At 38.6% G+C, this 26528-nt stretch overlaps 1 protein-coding gene across 1 annotated transcript in view; it reads left to right on the plus strand.

Annotated features, from left to right (window-relative positions):
* The window catches only part of adgrb1a (adhesion G protein-coupled receptor B1a), a 117248-nt gene that overhangs the window by 52580 nt on the left and 38140 nt on the right, over positions 1 to 26528 (plus strand). The window contains exons 14-17 of the mRNA XM_053326633.1: positions 9263 to 9338; positions 13373 to 13475; positions 13583 to 13626; positions 25653 to 25779. Coding sequence (XP_053182608.1) covers positions 9263 to 9338; positions 13373 to 13475; positions 13583 to 13626; positions 25653 to 25779 — 350 coding nt within the window. The remainder of the gene's footprint in view (positions 1 to 9262; positions 9339 to 13372; positions 13476 to 13582; positions 13627 to 25652; positions 25780 to 26528) is intronic.

Raw genomic sequence — 26528 nt, forward strand, 5'->3', positions numbered from 1 at the left:
GGAGAGCAAGGTTCATGTTCTGTGTCATACCATCAATTAGTGCCGGATTTAATATTCAACTATTAGAGCTTGAATTAGGTCTTGTAATTTGTCTGTTTCTTTTGATTAATTCTAAGACTTCCAGTTCAGGTCACATGTCACACGTAAAGTTGCATGTTTTTAACAAAATACCTGATAAAGAACTTACATCAATATAAATGAGTTCTCAGAAGGACAGTTTTATTCTGCACGATTCATTTGTAGAAGAATCTGCATCTGTAATGCAGCAGTGATGGTAAAGTGGGAAGAATCTGTGAAACAATGCTGGCAAAAATGTAAAATCAAATGAGGATCACTCAAGAATAAAGAAAATCAAACGATAACATCGCTAGAATGAATAACCTGGAGAAGATGTCTGATTAAAAGATTAAAATGTTGCTTTTATCGTTGGACAAAGTGAATTTTTGCAGTTTCTGTGATTCCATGATAAAACTTGCGAAACAGAATCAAGATCAAGATGCTTTTAAAATGGAAATTGAGGGGGAAAAACAAGCATGCAGAACAGTTTGGATGTTGGAATTTGAATATTAGTCAGACAGAACAAGGCTTCAGTCAAACAGCTACAACAGACTTCAATCCTGAAACCAGCATAGTGATTTGTTTCTGCCTTTCGAGGAAGGGGAACAGGTGTAGACAGGGTCCAGTCTGTTGTTGCCTGGTTCCAGTGGTGAGGCTGAAGCCAGCAGATTGTGGACCATGCCCAGTCAGGATCCAGCTGGCCTCAGTCTGAGATAGAAGTTGTACCAAAAACTTCATCTATGCTGTGCTTCAGATTACAGAAGGTGAACTGTTACTCCAGCACTCTGGAATGTTAACAGCTATAGATAGATATATGGCTGCTTATAATAGAATACAATATGTTGATGCCCCCAAAAGTTCAGGGATGATAGGCTTTGGTGTTAAGAATGATTAGTTAGATCTATAAAAAGTTGATATTATAGACAAACAGGTGGATGGTATTCCCTATGCATTTGAAATCAAGACACATGTGTTGTTTCCACCTGCTACCTGAAACATCAGTATGAGGAAAGGATGTCTCGTTTTTTTCAATCATCTTTGTATTTATATTGTATTTATGTCTGTTCAGGAGTTGAGGCAGTTTTTGTCTGTGGGGGACAGGTGTTATTTAAAAGAAGCGGATGACAGACCCCCTGGAGCCTCATTGAATGATTCTGTAAACAAGCAGATCATTTCTAAAAGAATCATAGTTATGTATTATTAATTGAAGGATGTGCCCTTTAATGATATTTCTACATGTGTGTGAAGCTGTATTTGACTACATACACTAATAGTACCATATGACTGCTTACAAACATGTGACTACTTTTAATATTAGCCCCAAATCAGTCAATCAAATCTGCAAACTGTATGGATCCAACTGGAGAAAGATGTAGAAATGTCAAATCATTCTTTATTATTGTGACATTTTCTCTTTTAAATAAAGACTGAGGCTCATTAATCTGCAGCTCTTCAGGAGAGTCGCCTCATTCCTCCCACAAAAATGATAGTCAGCAGGACTTTAGCAGCTGACTTCTTATCTTCTGCTTTACAACAATCAACTTTTTTTTCCAAATGAGGAATGATTTAAATTATTTTACAGAGCAACAACATGTAGATAACTGCTATGCTAGCCTTTGCAAATTAATTAAAGAGGAAATAGAAGTTGATAATGAAGCCGGAGACAATCATTATCCTAGCAGGAAGTCATTTCATAAGAGGTATTATTGGAATAAGGAGTTAAAACAATTATGATCTGTTATAGTCTGTGCATGAAGCTGAAATAGTATGAATATGAATTGTTTAAGCCTTTAAGAATAGTCAGTGCAGGTTTGATAGAAGACACTGATTCTATAAAATATGTTTTCAAGGAGGAAAGGTGTTACATTTGAGGGAAATTCAAACATCAAATCCCAATATATATTGATCCAAAATGAATAAATTGGGTTCAAGGTGGGTTTGGAAAATATTGATGGAAGTGCAGGGTGCATGATGGCAATGCTGTGATTGGGCAGTCTGGAGACTTTAAAGGTGTCTTCTCTAGTGACATGTCACATTTTGATGATAAACATTATAAAGGCAGATGTTTGGGGAAAAACTGTAATAGAGAACCAAATATTAAAAGAGATATATTATGTAAATGAGGACCTTAATGGAGGTCTATCAGGGAAGCAAAACTGTGACAAGCAATTGGAGTTGAAAATATAGATCAATAAATGAAATGAGATATTAAAATCAATCAGATTATTTGATATTTTATGCGAATGATCTAAAACATGTTTTGAATCTGCTAAAATACCATCAATGTGGCTTAAATCTATTATAATTCCTTAATAAAATCCCAAAGGGAGGACCCGAGGGTGCCATTAAATTATAGAGGGATTAGCCTAATGAGCATAGTTTATAAGCTGTATTCCACTATACATAATGAGAGGCTCATGCTGTATTTAGAAATAGAATGACTCCTCATGAAAGAGCAAAATGAGTTTTGTAAGTCAAGGTCATGTCTTGATCATATCTTTGTATTGTCTAAAAAACCAAGTCAACACGTGCACGTTTTATTGACACGCTCAGCAGGGATATTTTGTATGTATGAAGAATGGTGTGAATGGAAAATGATGCAGATAGAAAAATGAAATAGATAACTTTTAAAACCCTGATTTACCCACAGTAGGCTACTTACCTGTTTACAGTCAAAGCAGTACCGTAACATATTTTCTGAGTGTGTACAAATATGCACCAAGTTATTTACAGTGGGGACATTGGATGGAAATCATGAGAGGCTCATTCATAGCTCAGTTATGGAATCAGTTACTTGAAATAAAATAAAGTAGGTTGCTGAGACAAATATTTATCCGGGATAAACAAACGATAAGTTCTTGGACTAAAGATGTGTGCGTGCGTTGTTGCTGCTACTCTGGGATTAGAGAGGCTGTTTAAAAAAACCAAGAAACTCAACATGTGTTTGTTTAAACAATGTGTGTTTGCTCAGAACAAAGGGCAGTGAGCTGACAATATATGGACTAAACCAAACTGCATATGTTTGTGATGATAAAAACTGAATATGGTAGAGAATGATGCTGTATACAATGACTGTAAACAGCAAAGATCTCTATGTGTCTTGCTGAGCTCTGGTATTTTACCTCTAGAAGAAGAAACACGTGTTCAATGTACTGTCTAATGATATAGAAATATGTTCCAATTACTGAACGTTTTATAGTGGACTGTGCAATGCTTTGTTGAATGGGATAAAAATATATATTTATTTTGTAAATATGGAAGACTCTTTATCAAGATAATCTGTTGATATGTAACAGTTCTTTATGTGAACATTTCATTTGGGAAGTAAACTGCAGTACAGTACACTACACTACAGTACAGTACAGTACAGTACAGTACACTACACTACAGTACAGTACACTACACTACAGTACACTACACTACAGTACAGTACACTACACTACAGTACAGCACACTACGCTACAGCACACTACACTACAGTACAGTACAGTACACTACAGCACACTACACTACAGTACACTACACTATAGCACACTACGCTACAGTACAGTACACTACAGCACACTACGCTACAGTACAGTACAGTACACTACACTACAGTCCAGTACACTACACTACAGTACACTACAGTACAGCACAGTACACTACACTACACTATAGTACAATGCAGTACAGTACAGTAGAGTACACAACACGACACTACACTACACTAAAATACACTTAAATACACTACAGTACACTGTACTACACTACAGTACACTACACTAAACTACACTGCAGTACACTAAACTACACTACAGTACAATACAATACATGACACCTCAGTACAGTAACGACACTACAGCACCTTACACTACAGTACACAACATTAGACTACAGTACACCAAAACTACACTATACTGTAGTTGTCTTTAAACACTGTAGACACTATGCATTCATGTTGTAGTAATAAGTGATCAATAGCCATTGGCAGTGAAGATTTAAACCATTTTCATTGGTTATAATTATTCAGTTTGAGTCGTGGGGAAGTTTATGCGTCATGATTGGTGAACATTATTAAGAGGAGCACCAGCCAAGCGTGACTGTTGTCTGCATGTAGGTATTAGGTACACTGTTTTTTTAGTGCCTGCAGAGTTATTTGTCAGCCAGGATGCTTTTGGACCATTAAAGACAGTCCTGTACTGCTCGCCTGCTAATGAGGCCGTCAGTCCTAATCAAGAGTCAACAGGAGCCAATCAGGAGCAATTAGAGACAATTTCCTCCCCAGCTGGGAGATGTGTCTCTGTGGTGGCAATGTCACAGCAGTCAGTTCTCCTTATGCATACAGCTTGGACTTGCTTACATGGATTAAAATTGTCCTGATGCCTTGTTTACACTGATTGATTGGTCCCCTCTCACGTCCAATTGAACCTTTTTCTTGAGATGAAAAATCCAAACGGCTCTCTGCAGGCGACTAAAGAACAGAGAAAAATGTGTTTCCTCAACATGAAATGATGATGTTGCAAGCAAACAGTGTTTTTGGGGCTACAGGCAGAATTTGATTAGACTCCCCTTTGTAATGTGCAAACATTCAGAGCAACAGTCAGCTTAATTATTGAAATAACTGAAAGAAAGACGATGAATTAATCTGGTAGAACCAAATGTGTGAATACATTTCTACAGTCAATTTTGTGCTTATACTATGAGACGAATAAAACATGCAGTCTGACATACTAAATACTCAAACCCAAAGTTTTCAAGTTCTTTAACTACTTAACATGTATATTTTCAAGTTTCTTTCAAATTGATTCCCCTTCATTAATGTTCTGAAAATCTGTCAGCAGACTCTTGAAGCTTGCTTGAGTTGACTCCTCCATCACAGTGAATGTCAAGTCAGATACTGACATATATCTGTAATTTGTAATAAATAAATATATAACTTGATATTTAAATCAAACCCATCAATTCCCAGGGAACCAACGTTAGTGGTGGCCCAACAAAGTCCTTACTTGTAGTGGATGGCAGCTTTCATAGGACTTTAAAAAGTACCTGAGTGCCCCTATTTCACTGATTTGGTGGAAGTGGCAGGAGTCCTATGTGGATCAGTTATTCCAAGCTGAGAAGGGCAACAGTGAGTTAAAGAGAGCGTTTTAGAGGAGGAGGACAAAGGAAAGGGCATTGTAACTCCACTCATGCAAGGACCGCTCCATCTTCCTCACAAAGTAGCCCACGGCAACACAGTAATCTGAACCTGGCCCTGATCAGTCTTCAGTCCCACAGTTTATTCCCACAAGGTCTAAAATGTTGTTATATGACACTCAAAGCAGAGTTGATTGTGTACAATTGACAGAGAAGGTTGGGTTTCAATTTGCTAGCAGTGTTGATTGATGGTTTTAAGGATTAAAAAATGCTGTTGCATCCTTTACTTTCTATCAAATTCATAGAAATAATTATAGCTGTTTATTAAATATCTATAAAAGAATGATGTCAAACCTGAAAGAAAACATTCTCTCTGCTCTCTGAAACACTTATAAAGGATTAATCAGCCATTTATTAATTTCTAAATTTCTAATAAGATGTATATGAATGTTAGGGTCAAGTTTGCTAACAGCCGCTAACATTAGCCACCATAAGCTAGTGATCACACCAGACCTTTTAAGGCTGTTGCTGCAAAATCATTTAGTGTATTGAATTAAGAAAGGTTGTGTTCTTATTTCAAATTTCCCCCCTATGAGCTACGCTTATCACCTACATGCCCTCTTAGCTTTTAGCCAACATGTGTTTAAAAATCAAACACTGCTCATACTGCTGTCACATCATTATTTAGGAACATAATAGTCGCACTAATCAAGGCCCTCTCTCAGACTGCTACCCTCTTTACCACTTGTCTCCCACTACAGTGTCTCTCCATGTGAAGTCACACTCACAGCAGTGGAGGGCTCTCACTATTAAGAGGGTTGCAAGCAACCTGTGAGACACACTTGGTTTTGTCCACAATAAGCAGGAAAGCAGCCGTCACCATGGACACCAACACATACCTTGCTCACCTACATGTTATGTCATGCAAGTAAATAACATCTCTTAAACAGATAATATACTTTAGAATAAAATACCTAACATTCAAGTTAAATGAATTCAGAGGCAAAGTGATATTTTACTAATGTTTAGTTTTAACTATACGTCACATTCTGTTGTTGTTCTATAAAGAGCAGTCTAACAACTTCCAGCAGATGACCATGGTGCATGATCAAAATAATATATGACAAAATAGCAGGGCAGAAGTTAAATTTGTATGATGTTTACTCCGTCCCCTGGCATGTGGGCTTCTGTTAGGAGCTAATGGAGTATATTAAGCAGGCATAAGTGCACACTCGCTGTTAACAGCTTTTTTTAGTTCACTTACCTTCCCCGCAAACCCCAATATGGCAAACTCTGCATGCAAACGAAGGTGAAGTGGATAAAGCAGAGTCTGTGTGTGTGTGTGTGTGTGTGTGTGTGTGTGTGTGTGTGTGTGTGTGTGTGTGTGTATGTGTGTGTGTTTTAGAGTCATGCCTGTGTCACGAAATCTTCTTTTGCTTGGTTTTTCCTTTTAAAGTCCCTTTGCAAAGTCATGTGACTACAATCCACGCACGTGCAAATTCACACTCCCGACATATGCAAATGAATATTCAGCACATTCATCACACTAACACATGTATATAAGGGCGGTCACTCGGCTGTTCCACTTCCAGCATACAGACACAGAACTTATTGAATCACTGGTTAAAGTCCCTCCAGGCTACCTCTTGTTGGGCACAGACAATCTGGCTGAGCATATTGGATGGGCCAGCCAAAAGAGTGGATGAGCAGGACACATAATACTTCATTCCTCACACACACACATACACACATATACACGCACATGTCTTGCTCGGTTCCCCCCTGATGCCCATGGGAGCTCAGCTGTTGCCTGGGAGCTACAGCCTCTGCCTGCTGCCTGGCACACTGCTGTATGCTCTCGGGCTGCCATGTAGTGTTCTGGAGCAGAAGAACTGGATGTCTTCAGATGGCCCGGCAGATGGAGTTGTGCTTTTTTTTTTTTGCTTTTGACACCACAGCCGGAAAGAGAAGGCCTCTCCTCGCCCCCGGGCCTGTCTGTGAGTTCATGTGCTCCAAACAGTCAAAAGTTTTGACAAATTTCTTCCTGTGCTGGCACGACTCCGCCGTCCCCTAACTACAGCAGGGGGAGCTCACCCACAGAGAGCCGCAGCCACATGTAGACATCCACAAATCAATATCAATCCATTAGACGTTCAGCTGTAAGTACTGCAGGTCTTTTTTTTGTGACTGAACGATCATTATTTCAAAGGATGGATTCCCGATCGGTTAATGGCGCATGCGGTCAGGTGTCACTCAGGTTACCATGGCAGCATCGGTGTTAGCTGACCCGAGAGTAAGATCCCTGGGTAAATATTACAAAGCTAAAGTGTGTGTGTTAATGAGAATCAGAGCGACTAAGTGATAGCACAGTCTCAGGTCAGGACTCATTTTACACCGCATCACTGTGATGGATGTGACCCTAAATGATCTTATGCACACCCTCCCCCCAACCAAATGTGGTGAAATGTATTTAAAAGGAGACCTGTGATAGTTAGCTACACCTCACACCTTCTAACACTTTTCTACTGCAGTGAAATGGGTGGTGCTCAGTGGTGTCTGCTTTACACAGAACTACACGTGATCACTGCTATTAGTGTTTGGAGCGGTTTCTCATCAAACTCACATGACTTTAAACGTCGAGGTGGAAGAACATGTCACTGTGTGCAGCGGTGAGGCGATATTGACGTGTTTTTAATTGTTTTTTGACAAGAGGAAGAAGATATATATCACGTTTCAGATACACACACAGCACTTATTTGTTGTGACATTGTTTTGTTTGGCTGTACATGACAGGAAGCATATATAAAATCACCATCCATATACTTTGTAAAAGACTGTGGTTATGGTTAAAATACAATTTAAGAAGTACCACAATTAGCAGGTTTGACATCTACTCCCTTACTTTCTGCCTAGCTGCATAAAGTGCACACTACTTCTGGAACTGGCACGTAATTCATATGATACTGTGCTGAGTTGATTAAAAAAAAAATAATAATAATATTACTCAACACCTGACCTGTGCTATTATAAAACAAACTCCAATCCCTGTTAACAAACATTTACACTTGAACACATCATCAGTGATAGTACCTGACTCCCTCACCCAGGCGACCCGACTAGGAATGGTCACTTCCCAGCCTGTGTCCAAGAAGCATCTGACCACAGCTGGTCCCTCATGATCCACCATCACCTTTAGGCCTTTACTGATGCCCCAGTGATGCCCAGGAGAGTGTAGGCTTTGCACAGTGATTTCCCCGTAAAAGCCCCTCCCTCCCACATCACAGCAGTCTTAATATTGCACAAAGCAGTGATTATCAGCAGATCAGTTTAATGACCTAAACACACATTAGATCATGGATCTAATAAGGGTTTCATAAAGGAATAAATCAGAAGTAGTAGTAGTTGTTATGGAAAATAAAAAACTTGAGTAGCATTACAACTTTAAAGAATCTGTACCATAGTTTGACAACACTAAACCAGTTCCTTTACTCCTGCACTGCTGAAGTTAAATGTAGTCATTGTTTTGACTATGCTGCCACTATCTACTACTAAGAAAATCAGCTGTGTCATGACAGATAACAAAACGATCAATAAGGACAATACTGTGTGTGTGTGTGTGTGTGTGTGTGTGTGTGTGTGTGTGTGTGTGTGTGTGTGTGCATCTGTGTTTTCAAAGCAGCAAGTAAGCTTTGCTTGTAACTTTTCATATCTGTCAGTGCGTGTGTGAATGTGTTTGTGAGCGTACCATTGTGCATATATGTGTGTGTGTGTGTGTGTGTGTAAGAGTGTGTGACGGTAAAGCAGTGTGTAAGGGGTTGCAGTTGGTTGACAGCGTTTATAGCTGACTAGTCATGTAGGCCAGCTCCACTGTAAAGAGCTCCTGGGTGCTGGAGGAGTAGAGGCAGCATGGCAGACCTGCATTCTCCTCTACAGCAGGCCTCTGTACTAACAAGGATCCAAACACTCACTGTCCTCAAAACACTATTTGACTTTAACCTCTCTGCTCTGTTTGTGTGTGTGTGTGTGTGTGTGTGTGTGTGTGTGTGTGTGTGTGTGTGTGTGTGTGTGTGTGTGTGTGTTTCCTCAGATTCAGACGACTCCTCGACGTTTGTGACAGGCATCGTTCTGTACAGAAACCTGGGCAGCATTCTCAATCTGCAGAGGTAAGACTTGTGTTTTCAATTGTTACCCAGGCTGTCCTCTTTTTTTATCAAACATCAAATATCAGGGGGATACAGAGCCGTACTCAGGAGGGAACTTGATAAATCCCCCGGGAAGTGTAAGGGAAATGAGTTTACAAGAATATAACTTCATGTATTTCATAGTTTAGCTCAGAGCAGCAGGACACAGGAAGTTCTGGGATAGAACAGAATTCATTTGATGTAGATTTGATTTTGGATATGTGGACCTTAGTAGTACAATAGGAGGTAGTGGATGGACTGTAAAAACTACAGTTTGAACAAAATAATCTTATAATAAACTTTTTTTTAATGTTGCTTTCAGGGGGTGCAGTTGGTTGTAATAGATAATGAATGAAACATTTATTACAGGACATACAACTTAATTAAAAATTAAAAAAAAAAAATTCAAGTTCAAAACAGAAAAAAATACATTTGTTTAAATATTATAGAGTAGTAGAGTAGAGTAGTGGTTAGACATAAAGACATGGAGGGCTTAGGAAAAACCTAATTGCATCATGGGTACACTGTATGTCTTTAGAGAAATAAACCCACAGGGACTAAAGATAATGTCTCTCATGAGAGGCTGACTTTAAAAGTGTGTAATGTCTGATATAGTAAAGTATAAATACCACATTAAAAGTGATTGCAAGTGTCTTTTTGAATTTGCCCTCATTAAATTCGACTGGAGGCTTCAAGGTTTCACATCACACTTGTGTAAATGGAATACTGGACGAGGATTGGATTTAAAGCTAGCTGTGATGTCACAAATGATGAGCTGAGACAAACACACAAATGTAAAAAAACAAAGTGTGCACAGTGAAGCTCAGACATCCATCTGTAGGATGACAGCATCATAATGTAGTGCAGTTGTTCACACATAGATAATCTTGTGAGCCCACTCAGGCAAAAAGTTGGGTTTTTGTACAGAGACAAACCATCTTCACTTGTAGAAAAAGGCTTGTCGAGTCCTGGACTATGGTGATGTCATTTCTAGATACACATCCTCTTCAACACTCAAACCTCTGAATTCTGGATGTAACTCTGCCTTAAGATATATAACCGGAGATGCTTATGCTACACATTGCTGTGTTCTGTATAATAATGTTGGATGGTTCTCTCTCCATCTCCATCTCTTTATCTAAAGTTAAAGCCCTTATTGGAAAATCACTGCATTACCTTGAACTTGGAAAAACTGCTTTTAGCTTTAGTACATCTGACTCATGGAACAAAATGCAGCCCTTCCTAAAAATAGACGCACCTAAACCATGTGGACATTTTGGAAATGTAATCGTAAACATCCCAAAATCTACTATTTATTGTATAATTGTATTATTTTTTATTTATTTATTTTTTATTATTTTGAAAACATTTCTTTCAGATTTTTCTTTTCCTAGTATGCCTTTGTAATTGTCTCGATGTCATTGTAAATGACTACTACACACAGAAAACACACAGTATCTATAAATCTGTTTACACTTATACTGTAGTGTGTAACATACTATTTAATATTCATTGACATACTGCTTACACATTCTTAATAAGGGTCTTCAAATGAAGTGTTAACAGACTGTGGAAGTGAACTGAAAGACAGCATTATGAAACCAGGACAGTATGAATAAGTATGAGTGTGACCATGAAATGACTCCTTTTATTTATTTATTAAAAAGACATCCAGACAAACAGGATTAACTATATTTGCTTTTAAAAACTGAAAATATTTAACATTTCAACAATTGCTCCAAACATTCTTTATTAAAGCAGCTACCCATCCAAACGTAGTAAAAACCACATTTCGGGGCCGTGCTCCGTTCTGGCTGTTATGGACGGTCACGCTTCCGTCAGGGCATTTTACATCAGGCTCTCAGTGAATGCTCCCAGCTGAATGAAAACAAGGATTTGATGCAGAGACAGCAGCACACTAGCAGTGGGTGGCCTCATGTATGTCTGTTATCTCCGTGTGGAAAGGGATTTCTTGGAGGAAGTTGCTGTTGCTGCTCGCATCATGATTAACATACATTTTAACAGGCAACTGTGTAATTATATGCATATACAATATTTACAGTATATGTGTTAGTGTGCTGTGGTAGCTGTGGTAAGAAGCTCTCCATTATGATGATGTGATACTGCAGAATGAAGCAGACCCCAGCTATCTTTAGTCCTCCCACATGTTTATTCTCAATCTTTGGATCACTGCCGCTCTCCATCTTCCTCAGCTTCTCTCTCCACTCTTCTTCTTCTTTTTTTAATTTTTTTGTCCTCCTCTCCTTTTCTGCATTTGATCCCCCTCTTCCCTCCCTCCCTCCCTTCCTCCCTCCCTCAAGGAAGATGAGATGAGTTTGAGGCAAGAGACTAGATGACACAAAAGTTTAAGTTGACTGATTGTGTTTTGAGATGGTGAGAGGGCAATTGTGCATAGAGGATACAGTGATGATGTGAGGAACCAGAGAGCCAAGCATGGGCTGTTGAACATGTTTGGCCGACTGGAAGCTTTCAGCACACTACTTCCAGTGGCAATTCACTTTTTTTTTTCTGATTGTCTCATTCCACATGATTGATAGTACCTATGAAAAGCAGAAATTGCAATGCATACTAAGCAGGCAAGGAGAATGTAAAATAAAAAGCCTCAAAAAAAATGTTATAAGATAAGCTATTGAAAAACAATGTGGAAAGCTGAGAGATGAGAGAAAAAACCGTGCGGACCTTTAAGGATTTACTCGGCTGGTAGGATTATGTGTTTGCTCTGAAGCAGAACACAAAGACTGTGGTAAGCTTATCAGAAACATGAGGCTGTAATCTACTCCATATTTTATTGGTGATTGAACAAGTTTGGTTGATGTGATTTTGATGCCACAATGACACATACAGTAGCGTTACTATTGATGGTGGCTCTGATGAAATGCCTTAACGTTTTGTGACAGTTGTTAGTCCCTCACTAAACTAAGGACATTCTCAGCAAGGTGCTAATCAACAAATTCTACTTCAAGCACTTTGTTGTCGACATGACATATACATAAATAAATACATACAGTTTAGATGCAGTATGAAATGGTTCAGTATTGACAGTGAAGCCAGGCTCAGTGTTTAGTGTTCAGGTCAGCAGCATAGCTTATTATTGCACATATAGTAAAAGTGTATTGCACATTCCAACATATCTACAATTTACAAATCTTATTTTTTTGGTGTGTTCCTTAGCTTTTATCAACTTTTTAACACTTAGAATTCTGGATGGTTTTTATGATCTTTCACCACTGTGGTCCAGACCTAAGCAACTGTTGGATGATTGTGTGGAGAAATTGACATTTATGGTCCTCAGATGAATGCTAATGACTTTGGTGACCCTTTTACTTTTTATCTAGTGCCACCATAAGATTGACGTCTGTGTGTTTTTTTTTTTTACCAAAATATTTCAACAACCATTTTTTTTGGATTGATGAAATTTTGTACAGAAATTGATGGTGTGCAGAGCCTGAATCCTAATCATCATTTATTACACCACCAGCAAGCACTTAGCACTTAGAACAATTACTAAATGGATCCAGGTTCTCACATGATGTTTCCTAATGATGATGTTGATCCCAGGGGTAACTTTGTTGTTTAGAGTGTCTCAGTAACTATTGGATGAATTTCCTATTTGGTACAGACATTCAAGATCTCCAGAGGATAAATCATCCTAGTTTGTCAAAGTTTCACTTTTAACTAGTGACACATCTGCTGGATTGATCAACAATTTGTAACAGATATTCATGTTTCACAGTCAATGTACCCAAATGATCTCCAGACCTTTCATAGTGAACATCAGGCCAAACTTTTCATTTATCTAATAAAAGTATTTTGTTTATAAAATAGTGATATTAGCATCAAACTCAGCTGTAACTTGTTTAGTGCTTATTAGATACATTTAAAACTGAGATTGCACACATGGTTAACATTACAGCTGCTAAACATCAGCATCATTGTCTTTGTTGTCATGATGACTTTAGCATCTAGTGATGATGTGTGTTTGTGTCTCTGTGTAGAAACAGCACAGTGCTTAACTCCAAGGTTCTGTCAGTGGCCATCAAACCCTCCCCTGCTTCCCTGTCTGCTCCGGTCGTAGTCGAGTTCTCTCACATGTACAACGTGAGTAACAAACTTTTATCTCAAGGTGATTTCAGAAAGCGGACTGTTAGAATGTAATTATATTTTTATTCTTATATTGACTATGTAACTCTTCCTCTATCCATCAGGGCACAACCAATCAGACGTGTATATCCTGGGATGAGAGTGACAGGTAAGATTGTTGATTTGACCAAATGTGCTGCTCTGATCTTTAAAGGCTGATCCTTTTACTGATAGTATATTGGACTGAAGCTGCCATTAGATGCTATTTTGAGCAGGAATTCAGTCATTTAAAATCTGAAGATGTTTCATGCCTTTTTTCCTTACATGTGCTTGTCTTGATGTAAATGGGGAAATGCATTATATACACAAGAACTCTCCAGCAGACACAAACATGACTGTAGATTGAGCCAAAAATCCACATTGAGGAATTCATACCAAATAATACAATTCTTGTGGATTAATGTTTCCAATTGCTTTTAAATTTGAGTTAAATTAAAATTCATTAATCCAACACTGGTCCAGAGCAAGATATTGTGTGGCTTGAGCTCCATGAAATATGTATGTATAAATATGAAGCACTGATGAATGTACAAAGACTGGGTGGTGATGAGGATGTGGAGGGTCATGCAGAACAGCACCAAGAAAGCACTAAAGCAGAGAGGGAGAACATTTAAAAAGACAGCTGCAATATGATAGACTGGCAATGAAGGAGTGTCACCGTGCTATTAGTTAGATGTAACCAGCAGATGTCTTAATTGATGCCCCAGAAATGACAGCAAGGAGCAAGGAACTTTAATGAAGCTTCATCTGGTGATCCCATGATCATCCTTTCAGTGCCTCCATCAAACCAAAGCATTCCTTTGTTTTAATTGGTAAAAGGTGAACCCCTTTGCTTTTCATGACCCAATGGCCTTTCAAGCACCATTCACTGGATTCATACATTTTATTTCCACTTCTGGTAAATGTGTAAAAAACAGTTGTTAATTTAACCCTGCAGCTTCTAAGAGCCACTAGTGAAGCTTTTGACTTTTAGTCCTTCTAAAACAAGTATACTTATAGTATACTGTTTTAATCCCACACACAAATCACAACTCATCTTTGTTTTATTTTTTTCTTTTATTTTAGCAATCTCTTGACATTGTCAGATAAGCAGTTAATCTGCATCATATGTAGCAGGGGCAGCTCACACCAGGTGGTCCAGATCCCATTTATAATTATGACACTTTCAATATTGGAAAAACATATGTAGTGTAGACTTTGTTAGGTTCTCTGGTTCTCTGTGTGGGCGTTAAAGGGACACAATGTTCCCTGTTCAACTTGTGTGTCTGGCCACAGTGTGTTTTTATTTTTTTTTTTAATTTGACAAAGTCAGTGCAGCAGTCCCCAGTGAAAGCCGCTGAGCGTGTTGGACAGCTCGGCAGCTCTTGTCTGGGTCGACGCTAACCCCGCGCTATCACTGCTACGACACTGATGCAGCATGTGGAAAATTAAAAGTGTCGCTCACAGCTTTTCCTTCCCCATCCGAGCCCACGCACACACTACATGTTGCAATAGAGAGCAGTTCAGAGTCTGAGGGAGAGAGAGAAACAGACAGAGAAAGAGAGAGAGAGACAAAGTAGTGAGAATGGCAGGACACAAAAAGAGGAAAAAAGACACATATTGAACAGTTCAATTCTACAGATTCAAAGAACTACCCATTTGCTCTTTGCACTCAAGTACCTTATTTGTTTAAGACAAGAAAATAGTGTGTTTTTCTGTGTGTGTGTGTGTGTGTGTGTGTTAGAGTGTTTGAGTGAGGGCAAGAGAGAGGGAGAAAGAAAGAAGGAAACATTTTGCAGCCATATTGCATTGCAGGTTTGGACATTTGCATTTAGATGGGTGCATACACTTGTGTTTCAGAGACAAAAGAGCAGAACATTCATCACCTCAGTCAAGGGATTAAAAGAAGTTTATCCTGGCACATATAGACCTGGAGCGAGCAGCAATACACAGACAAGGAGATGATGTTGGGAGGAAGAAGGAAGAAAGATACCCATGCTTTTATTCCCAATCCTTATCACACATTCTTAATTTAAATGATTCATTTAATTATGTTATAGACTTATTGTACAATAACATAACTATCAACATCATCATTTATATGGACCTATCATATGATACATGGACATGACCTTGATTATTTTATTGACCTCAGTATTGCCTGACTTCACATTAGCAGCTAAGAGGCTATTCATGTCACATTGGCTAAACAAATAACTCTGTCCCCAACCATAATGACAGTCTGTGTTTTTACACAAGTGTAGCCCCCACTCTGCAATCCCACCCCCCGCCCTCCCCTTGCATTATTATACTATTATATTATTATTATATCTGTGGTATAAAATGATCTTCAAATGACAATAATATCATTTATTGTGGTCATTTCTGAGACAATATATCATCCAACAAAAGTAGTTATCATTAATTAATAACTTTTACAGCCATTATTTGTTCATACTGTGTTATCTGAGTCTAGCTTTTCTTTTTTCAATAACACAACATGCAATGGTTCACATTAGATCAAATGAAAATGATACTGTGAAGGTTTTTTTTTTTTTTTAGTGATACTGACCTAAGTCACCTCCTGAATGTCACCATCACTGACAAGACATAGAGATGACAGACACAATGTCAAAAAACCAAGGACAAGGGATCTAATCTGTTGATGCTGAGGTGTGGGGTTGGGGGCCTGAGGGAGGGGAGCCATGTTATATGCAAAATTAAAATCCATCTAGGACAGCAGCTATGATTAATGAGTTAATATTTGGGAGAGAAATTGGAATCTGAGGAGGCGTCCTTGTCATGTTGATAAGAGCCGTGACGCAGCCGGGCCTTCACCCGCACCACGCTTCAATCTCCTCAAATCAATAACAAGAACATCAGCAGCTTCTTTCTATCTTTATCACTCACACACATGATTACTTTACTTTTGTTTACATGTCTTATCTGCTGGACAATAAATATTTGTACTACCTGGGATTCTGTTGCCTGGATAATTTCATCAATTTTACAGGAATATTCAACTTTTTATTACATGTCTCGCTTGTCAATTTTCCTGATAAGCTCTTAATGAAGCACATACCATCTGATCAATGATAAGACATGTGTTTGTTACATGACTATTACCCACAGTAGCTAAGAGTTGAATTGGTTTGGAATTACATCACTAAAGGGTAATGGATCTGGAGCTAGCTGGAACATTATGCATTGAAATGATGGATGTTGTGATTTCCTTCTGTTTAATCTACTTGTTCTGTACATATGTGTTATGACAGTAATGCAAAGAAAATAACAGGGTTTGAATAAAGAAAGGCTATCATTAAGACAAAATGCTCGCCCACAGTTTTGACGGCAGTAAGACAAAACAAGCATGCTAACGTGTATTAAAGGAGCAGTGTGTAGATTTAGTGGCATCTAAAAGGACAGGCTTGGCAGAAATTGAATATAATACTCATAAGTATGTTTAAATAAGTGTATAATCCCATGAACATAAAAATCGTTATGTTTTTGTCACCTTACAAAGAGCCCTTTATATCTACATAGGGAGTGGGTCCTCTTTCACAGACCACCATGTTGCAATACCATGTTTCTACAGTAGCCCAGAATGGACACACCAAACATAGGCTCTAGAAAGGGACTTTTGAGTTTTTTCCACCTTTCATGGCAAACATACTTTCTCCGGGCAGCAGGAGGGGTATTCAGTTGGTTGCAATCTGCAATGTCACCACTAGATGCCACTAAATTCTACACATTGGACCTTTAAAAGTCAGACAGAAGATTTGTAGAGATGTGATATTGTAGCTTAGCATATTCAGATGTTCACAGGACATAAGGTATAATATCATGTGTCATCATATGTTTTGAGTTAGCATAACTTCATTCTACCGACTAGTAGAAAGTCTACAATCTTGCATCACTCCTGAAGCTAAACTGCAAAAACATTTGTATGGAAGCTTAAGTATGTTTTGAAATAGTCTTAAAGGTCCATGTTGGTTTGTTATTGCATGATAACACATTTTAATTAAATGGCTTGGCTGCCTCCTGAGCTACACTCATTTCCTCCTGGAATAAGTGTTAGTTTGTGTGTTAGCATTAGTATTGCTGTGGTCTGTCTGACTTGTGTCTCTTTTATTAGTGTCATTGTTACTGGGTATGAGTATACACATTCATTTATATATTTTTAATAATATTTGGGTTAAAAAACAAAACAAAACACACCGTTAAACTAGCAGCAACTTTCTGTGTGTATAAGCGAGATGAAGAAGTAAAGTGAAATCACTACACACCTACTGATAAATAGTTCCAAAACCAATTATAATTATTCTATACAGTATTTGTTTGTTTTTTTTACATTCAGTCTAAAACCACACAATATATTATTACTACAATATCAATCTTCCTGTTTTACATACTGGAATATTACGACTCATCAAAGAATCCTATCTTCAAAACAAGGAACTTGAAGATGATTCTAGTGTTTGTGTTTGCCACCAATTTTGGCCAATTGGCCAATTTCCCAAAAAACTTGCATGTCCTTTATTTTTTTCCAGTGTTTAAATTTGACAAATATCTTTGTCTCTGTCATACCTTGTGCTGTAATTGACCCTATTATCACTATATATCCAATCAAAAAACACATTTCACATATTTGTAGCGTCTTGTCTTCTTTCAAGCAAGACATAGATTTTAGATGTGGATCACAGCAGCCAAACCAACCCACTGATAAAGAAATGGTTTTATACTAAAGTCAGATGGCATTTATTTGCAATTCTATGAATCACTCAGTCTGAATATTTTGATGATGCCTGTGCATTATTAATTCATTTAAAAAAAGTGCAAATACAGTATATTAAGCAATAAAGTTCAGCCAGTACCAAAGTGCTAACATACATAAAGTGCAGAGTGTTCAGTGATCCTGTATGAGGTGCTGTCACTTCATTAGTCTAGAATATTCCAATGTTCCTGTTTGATTACTGTGTGGCTCTTACAGGCTGCTGTATTACCAGGGCACATCTTATTTTCCCTTATTTTATACACACAACACCTAGAATTAATTGTATCAGTTGTGCATGTTTGGATGGCAATTTATCTTCTATAATGCAATACATGACAGATTTATAAGTCATTTTGCCACTTCCTATCATCATCATGCAGGCCCTGATACAAACACCGCCTGAGGAGTACAACACTGCAGTATTTTGGTTCAATTCAGTTTATGGTCAAAGGAAGCTCATTTCTTTCAACTTAAAATCCAGATTTGGGTGGTTCATCATATATACAAGAAACAAATCCAGTCAAAGTGGCACTATAGGGTTTAGGTCAAAGTCCATTTGTCAGGTTAGAGACATTGCTTCATACAGGCTTAGACATTGACGTTGATATATTTACCAGACTGCAGTCACTAATCAGCGTTACATCCGATCATACAAATCGACCTCGCTGTCTCACTTAGTTTGTTAGTGTTGATGTTGACGAGCTGCCTGAATTAATCAAATGTTGACGCTGACCACTGTACACTTCATCAATCTCTATATTAAAATTAGAGAAGAGGGGGTGAGGTTCAAAGGCAGCAGTGTTAGCAAATAAGGTTAATTCATTTCAGGAATGGAAATTAGTGGCAGCCACTGGCCAAATGCTTGTGTGTTTGTGAAGCGGCTGTAGAATGTGTTGAAGCTACTAGTGTGTGTGTGTGTGTGTGTGTGTGTGGCTGTACTGTCTGTGCTGTTGTGTGTGCAGCATGAACCATCGTGCAACTATGTGCAGCACGTGTGTGTACATTAACTCAGCAAAACAAATCAGATATATGAGATTGATTGGAGCCGGTCACTTGTCATGGCCAATCAGCTAAAAACCAGCTGTTTTCAATCATTGGCCTACCGATCAGTACATCTCAAACAATAGCTCTATTGTGGGAACAAACATTTAAAATTGGTTGCTATTAAGTCTCCACATGCCACAAGAAGGTGATCTGTATCATACAAGGATAGTCAGCTCTGGAGAAAAGGGCTGCAATGAGAGAGCCAGTGAGTGTGTGTGTGTGTGTGTGTGTGTGTGTGTGTGTGTGTGTGTGTGTGTGTGTATGATGGTCACTTTCAGGGACACACACCAGACTTAAACCCAGTTGATTGGGGACAATTTGTGTAATGTGTGTGTGACATTGTCCAATTGGTCTAAAATTGTTGGCAAGCATAAACACTAAAATCATCCTCAATGTCTTGTGTTAATAATAGGTTTTGTTGAGTTTTTCCAGCCCTCACACACACACACACACACACACACACACACACATATGCAGGCACATACACACTGAACCTTAACCTAACAATGACCTTAACCACTGACCGCAAAATCATTGTTTTACAAATTGGGGACAGGGCTTTTGCCCCCAGTTGCAAAAACTGTCCCCAATCAACTGGTCCTCAGTCTGGTGTGTGTCTCTGAAAGTGAGTTATTACGTACACACACACACACACACACACTCACTCACGTGGAGCCTATGTTCCTTGTATAATGTAGATCCCCTCCTGGTGGCTTTTGGAGGCTTAGCGGTCCCTAATAGTCACCAATTGTCACCAAAATAACAGACTGAACATAGATAGTATTCAGCTGATTGGCCATAACCAGTAACTGGCTCCGATCAGTGTCATATAGATCTATTTTTTGCTGGTCAAATTTACACACGTGCTGCACATAGTTGTGCAGTGGTTCACATTGCACACACAGCAGTACAGCCACACACACACACACACACTCATACACATACACAACATGCGCATCACACACACAGCAGCACATACATTAACATCACAGTCACACACGCTAAAACTAAATGACAGGAACTACTGCAGGAACTCACCATCAACTGGTAACGTTACAGCACATCGGCCACCGTGGCTGGTAGTTGAGCACATTCACCAGGATGTAGCCATGGCCGGTGGAAATTTCCATCCCAGATTGGCAGGGCCCATGTTTGCTTTATTGTAAGGAGCTGACTGCACACAGTCTACTGTATTTATATTCAGAGCATGCTAATTCATTCTAATTCACTTGACAGCTACCAGCTGTTTTAAAGCACAGGACATTGATGAATACCCTGAAAATGAAACAGAAAGTCATGGACCAAAGTCATGTGAGTTTTAATTACTGAAAGTGTTCCCTGCTGTAGATTTCCTATTCATCCACTTTACTGATGTATCCTTACATTTAGAAAGCACTCACCTGAGCCATGACACACCTGCCTTTAATATAGCTGTGATGTAAAAATAGCAGCTTTGTTACAAGTCAATCAGAGTTTAAATCATATGGTTCTTAAACATGCATTATCTAGACAGTGCAATGAAAACCAATCCGTTGCCCCTATTGGCAGTAATTGGCAGGACAACACATCATTCATCCATAATTTCCCAAATCATTAAAAACCTACTGTTCAAAAATAATGAACTTGGTGTGACAACACTTTGGTTAAGGTCTGGTTAGGTTCATGGGGAAAACCCCACATTTGGATATGTTTAGGGAAAGATGATAGTTTGGGTTCAAATGATCACGTTGTTAGAGAAACATGTGGTGTGGGTTGAAGTTACTACTTCCTTAAATGTAGGCCATCTTCATTATCATGTCTACAATAATAACCATGATGTTAAGGTTGGGAGACAGACACCTATAGTTATACTCAGTGGCATCTGCCAGTCAAACATCACTATTGTCTATTGTCTATTGTCTTTGGGTGACTGACATTACAACCTATCATGTCGTTTTTCTTTGGAGGACAGTTTCAAACACAAGTTCTTATAAATCATCTTATAAAGTTGTGATGGTGATCATGTTAAACAGTTTCCTGCACACGTAGACCAACATTAATATTCATTAGAACTTTGTTTCTATCCACCTGACCAATGTAAGTAAATATAGTATATTTTTCAAGGTTAATGAGAGTGAGGAGAATGAATTAAAAGAAACAGTAAAGTTGTGGACCAGAAAACTGAAAGATGCTAAAACTCCTGCATACACATATTAACTTGATCACATTTTAATACCAAATTATAGATTCATGCAGCACTTAGATTGTAAAAATAAATCAATACATTTTATATAGGTATAAAGGTGTATTCTAGTAATGTAGGTTTGCACTTCCATAAAATGGGCTGACCTATCCTGACGTTATGTCCATACTGAATGGGTCAAAACTTAGATCCTGCAAATCCCATACTGCAACCTGACAAGTCCCCAGTTCTAAATACATGCTTTCTTTTACACATTTGATACAACAGCAAAATAAGCTGTTTGGCATTGGCAGAGATGATTTGCCCAATTTTTCATGGGTGCAACCCACATACTCAGCTCTGCTGCTCATCCCACAAATGCATGTTCCTTATAAATGTGGCTCCATTTAACAGGAAACTACACAGGCTTTCCAATGGAATAAGATTTATTACCAAGAAGCATTGTTACAACAAGAAATACTCTACCAAACACAAACCTCCTCACTTTTTGTGCTGTGTTTAAATATATATATATGTTTGAGTCCAGATATTAGTTGAGCTGTCCAAAATATTAATGGAATTGAGTTGTATCATAGATCATCTCTGTAAGCACACATGGTCTTAACTTGATCAGTGAACCTAGTACAGGAATCCTCCTCCCTAGAGCTTTCTGCATAACAGCCCATGTTTATATATCTCCTCTGTGCTGGCAGACTGCTTTTCATCCATGTGGTCTGTTCTTGGCAGAGGACATTCTTCCATGCAGGGCTGCTGGACCAGCACCTAATTTATCCACTTAGACGGTGGGGCAAGACTGTCTGCAGGCCACCGTGTGGCTCACAGAGAGGCCTAATCATGTCAGCCATACAGACAAACTGCACTGAGCCCTAATATATTGGATTTCTGTTGGAGGTGATGTGCTAATGTCAGCACTGAGCCATCTCCTGGGGCTAACACACACTGACACAGACACACACACTCACACTCACACTCACACTCTGAAGGCAACATTTATGTGTATAAACTAAGAAACCAACTGGTGTGTGAGGGTGTGATGGTTAAACTTCTTGTGCCAAACCATCATTAATGAAGGTGACCTGCTGACCTGGTCACCCTTTAATCTAGTTAAGGCTGTATCTGTTATACAGCCTGTTGTGCATCAAGCAGTAAAGTGAAAGGAGAGTGCTGCAGGCCTGCTGTTTTTTGGTGACATGCTGACATGACAGTACTACTCTCCACCTCCTTCATCAAAACACTGAATGCGAAAAGTACATGCAGTAAATGCAGTTCATCTCTCCAGTGGAGTTTCACACATTAGGATTTGTCACCAAACTGTATTTACAAGTGTCTGAAGTTAGTGGAAGAGGTGACTACAGCTGCATCATGTTTCCAAATAACCCCTCTGCCACAAAGTAACATCAATAATGGACACTTCAGCAGAACCATGGATAAAATAGTCATATTTAACAATATAACGACATTGTTCAGATCGGTAATTGACAACTAAAACATTTGGTTGAGGCTCAGGATGATCATTGTCACGATTAATAAACAGATGAAGGTTCATTTCTAGTTTTTGAAGGAACACAAACTGTGTTCTCCTGCATGAAAGCTAGACATTCTACACACTGATCCAGAGGAGTGGAATTTTCTAATGTGAACATCATTTATAAGATTCTTGGCTGGCAGTCATATTCAGATTATGGTTTAAAGTCGTTTTGTGTTTTACAAGCATGCTGATTACAACAAGACAAGAAGACTACTTGCTTTGTGAATGTTAGAAGGAAAACTGGCTAAATAGCCTCAGAGACCTTGCTGGAGAAGAAATATAAACTACTTTTGCTCTTCAGACAAAGGGGAGTGTTCCTTTAGCTCATGTTTTGACAAAAGTGAGAAAAAGATCAAGTGTGAGTATAATGATGTATAATTATTATGGAATATGATAGTCATTGTAGCATAGTCCCACGAGTCTTCACATTATGATGCAGAACACAACCCTGTGAAGCCAGTTACACAAAGTTAGTAGAAACTTATTTCTGACTCATGTGTGTAACAGTAAAAACATTGACCTAAAAGATTGCAATGTCTTTCATTTGGTCTATGTGAAGCCTGAATTCAGTCTATAGATCTTCTCTGAGTGGCTTTCAAAAAATGCAGTGTGATGATTGACATTTCAAGTGCTCCCTATTGTCAGTGTGTGACAAATTAATTTGGATTCCACGGCCGCAGCACAAGTTTAAGTCAGAACCCAGTTAGTGTGCTGCTCAATCAAGTCCATAGGAATTCAAGTCAATCATATGGATATGAATTTGCGTGAGGAGAATTTCAGCCTGGTCTGTTGTTAATTCATAACACTTGGTTGCTTTTTTTCATCAATTTGACTTATTTGTTTAATTTGTGTGTGCGCTGAAGCAGAGTAATATAAGACCAGCCTGTGTCAAATGGAGCTTTTTTGCTGTGTAATTGCCAGAGGTGTCCAAACTCTACAGTAACAGTATGTGAAAGACCACCAACACTCTGAAACCAGTTTACATTACTGATGTGTGGTTTTCAGCTTGATTAGTTGAAGAATATCCAACATCCCCATTCTACACTATCTACTAATACTAGAAAGATACACCATGCACGTACTAACAGTGATAGTTCACTACCTAGTGTACAATAAAGTGATGTACGTTGTCATTTTGTACACGGAAATGATACTCACACAAATCAAATTGTGACATTAGAGCTCTACTGCCAATCTCACATTTAGAAACTGTGGAAGTCTATTTATGCTGTGGGCGGGGAAAAGATGACATGTTAGTAATGTTAAAAAAATAGGACAAAAGTTTACAATTGCAGTGCACAATTCAAAATTGTGTTGACATGACTTTTAACATACTAATTATTATAGTATAAAAAACATAATTGTATAATCTTCTGACATAACTTCTTTAACATCTCATCATTTTAACTTGGTGAGTGTAACATTTTGCAAATAATTGTCAAACTTATGTCATACTGTACTTTGACTTACTTTCAGTATTTTTATTTTGTTTATACCTTACTTTATCTGTTTTCCCTTCATTTATATCTTGGCATTAATGAGCTTCCATAGCATATATATGAAAGGAAGTCAAATGTTTTGTCAAAGAGTCATCTGTCTGTTGCTCCTTAATTTCCACTGAAAAATTAAGGGATTTACTATTCACTCTTATATTTTAAGAATGCTTCAAATAACACAACATACCCATATATGGTTAGAATTAATTAATTAATTAATTATAATCATTAAAAAAATGGCGGACTGAGCAACCACTGGTTCTTTTTTTTTCAAGAATACGTTTAAAAAGAAAATCGTTGTCAGGACTTACAAATATTTCTAAACTATGTTTAATAAAAGCTCACAGCATTGTAACCAAAGCCACAACACCTAATATTGAAATGTGCGTGTGTCAGACAGTGAGTCATGTCAGTGAGTCAGCATGTACAATACTAGCACACTGTAAAGCTAAACACAGCGCAGCCATTATTAATGTCATTTATTACTGCTGCTATACCACATATTGTCAACTGTCAGTGGATGTGACTGGTTGTTACCATGGAAACACATTACAAACTTCACTTCCTTTAATAGGCTTATACGGATATTATTAATTATATTATGATTAATAATACAAAAACAAAGCAATGCGTTAATACTGATAAGTATGAATAATGGATATTTATATATTAGTTGTAGTAATTATTTGTAACACTTAATAGGCTAGCGTACTATCTTATTACCACATAAGAACAATGATAATAGGGCTAATAATAATAATGATAATAATAATATAGTATAATTAGGGGCTTTGGGCTTTGCAGTGTGTTGGTGTAATGTGTCCAGGCAGAGACCCGCAGCACGCCGCCTCACAGCGTCCTCATCACCGCCTCACAGCCTCCTCATCACCGCCTTCTCTTCACTCTGTGCTCCTTCTGCAGCCGCTGGAGATGTAAAGTGGATGAAATAGCCGCTGTAACACGGCGGGAACTCAACCGCTTTCTTTTGCCTTTTTTTATGTTGCCGGGGCTGCCTCTATATTCACCGCATCGTTTCTCTCTCTCTGTTTGTGTGTCTCTGTGTATCTGCTGGTGTGTGTGTGTGTGTGTGTGTGCGCGCGCGCGCTTGTGTGTGTGTGTTTCTCCCGTGCAGCTCCTCTCTGCTGGGATCCTGGTCTGCCAGGGGCTGCAAAGCCGTGCTAGTCGACTCATTCAGAACCAAATGCGTGTGTGACAGACTGTCCACCTTCGCCATTTTAGCACGGCTAAACCCCGAAATGGTAAGTCCGACAACCTCCCTTCACTTCGTTGACGTTAAAGGTAGCAGAGACGGTGTTTTTTTGTAGGGTTTTTTTAATATATGTGAATGCATCAGCTGTGTCTTTTTTTTTTCTTCCAAAGGGCGTCATTGTCATTACATATCAACAGATCCTCCCCCCCCTCTCCCCTCCTTCCCTGTCTCTCTGTCTCGACATGCCAAAGCCATGCTGTAAAAAGGTTATTGTAGACTTGCCACCGAAAAGGATTTTTTAGGGAGGGGGGGGGGGAGGGGGGGGCTTCTTTATTCACGTTCCACCTAGAAGAAGATAGTGTGTGTTGAAGAGGAAATGCACACAGGAAGGGCAGCAGTGTGCTAACCTGTGCATTGAATACACAGCCTGTCAGATGTACTGATATCTATACATGACATGGTGAGTGGGATTTAAGATCATGTTCTATTATATGTGATCATACCTGCATGCAACCCCCCCTCTCCTCCACCCCCTCCTCCACTTTTTTGTTTTTCTATTCCATGTGAACACCAAACAATTGATGTTCATATTAGCATATTTTAACATATTTGACTGTCAATGGTGTCTCCATGGTTACCAGGCCCAGTGGAGAAGGTGCTGCACGGCAATCCATTAATGTGAAAAAAAATTAGGAGAAAAAAAACAAAATTTCTAATAAGACATGGAGCTAAACAGCTGTCTACAGAGCCCATAATGTGGCTGCATTCTGGACACAGGCGCCCATGCACAGCACAATC

Source organism: Scomber japonicus, chromosome 10 (genome assembly GCF_027409825.1).
Source record: "Scomber japonicus isolate fScoJap1 chromosome 10, fScoJap1.pri, whole genome shotgun sequence".
NCBI lineage: Eukaryota > Metazoa > Chordata > Actinopteri > Scombriformes > Scombridae > Scomber > Scomber japonicus.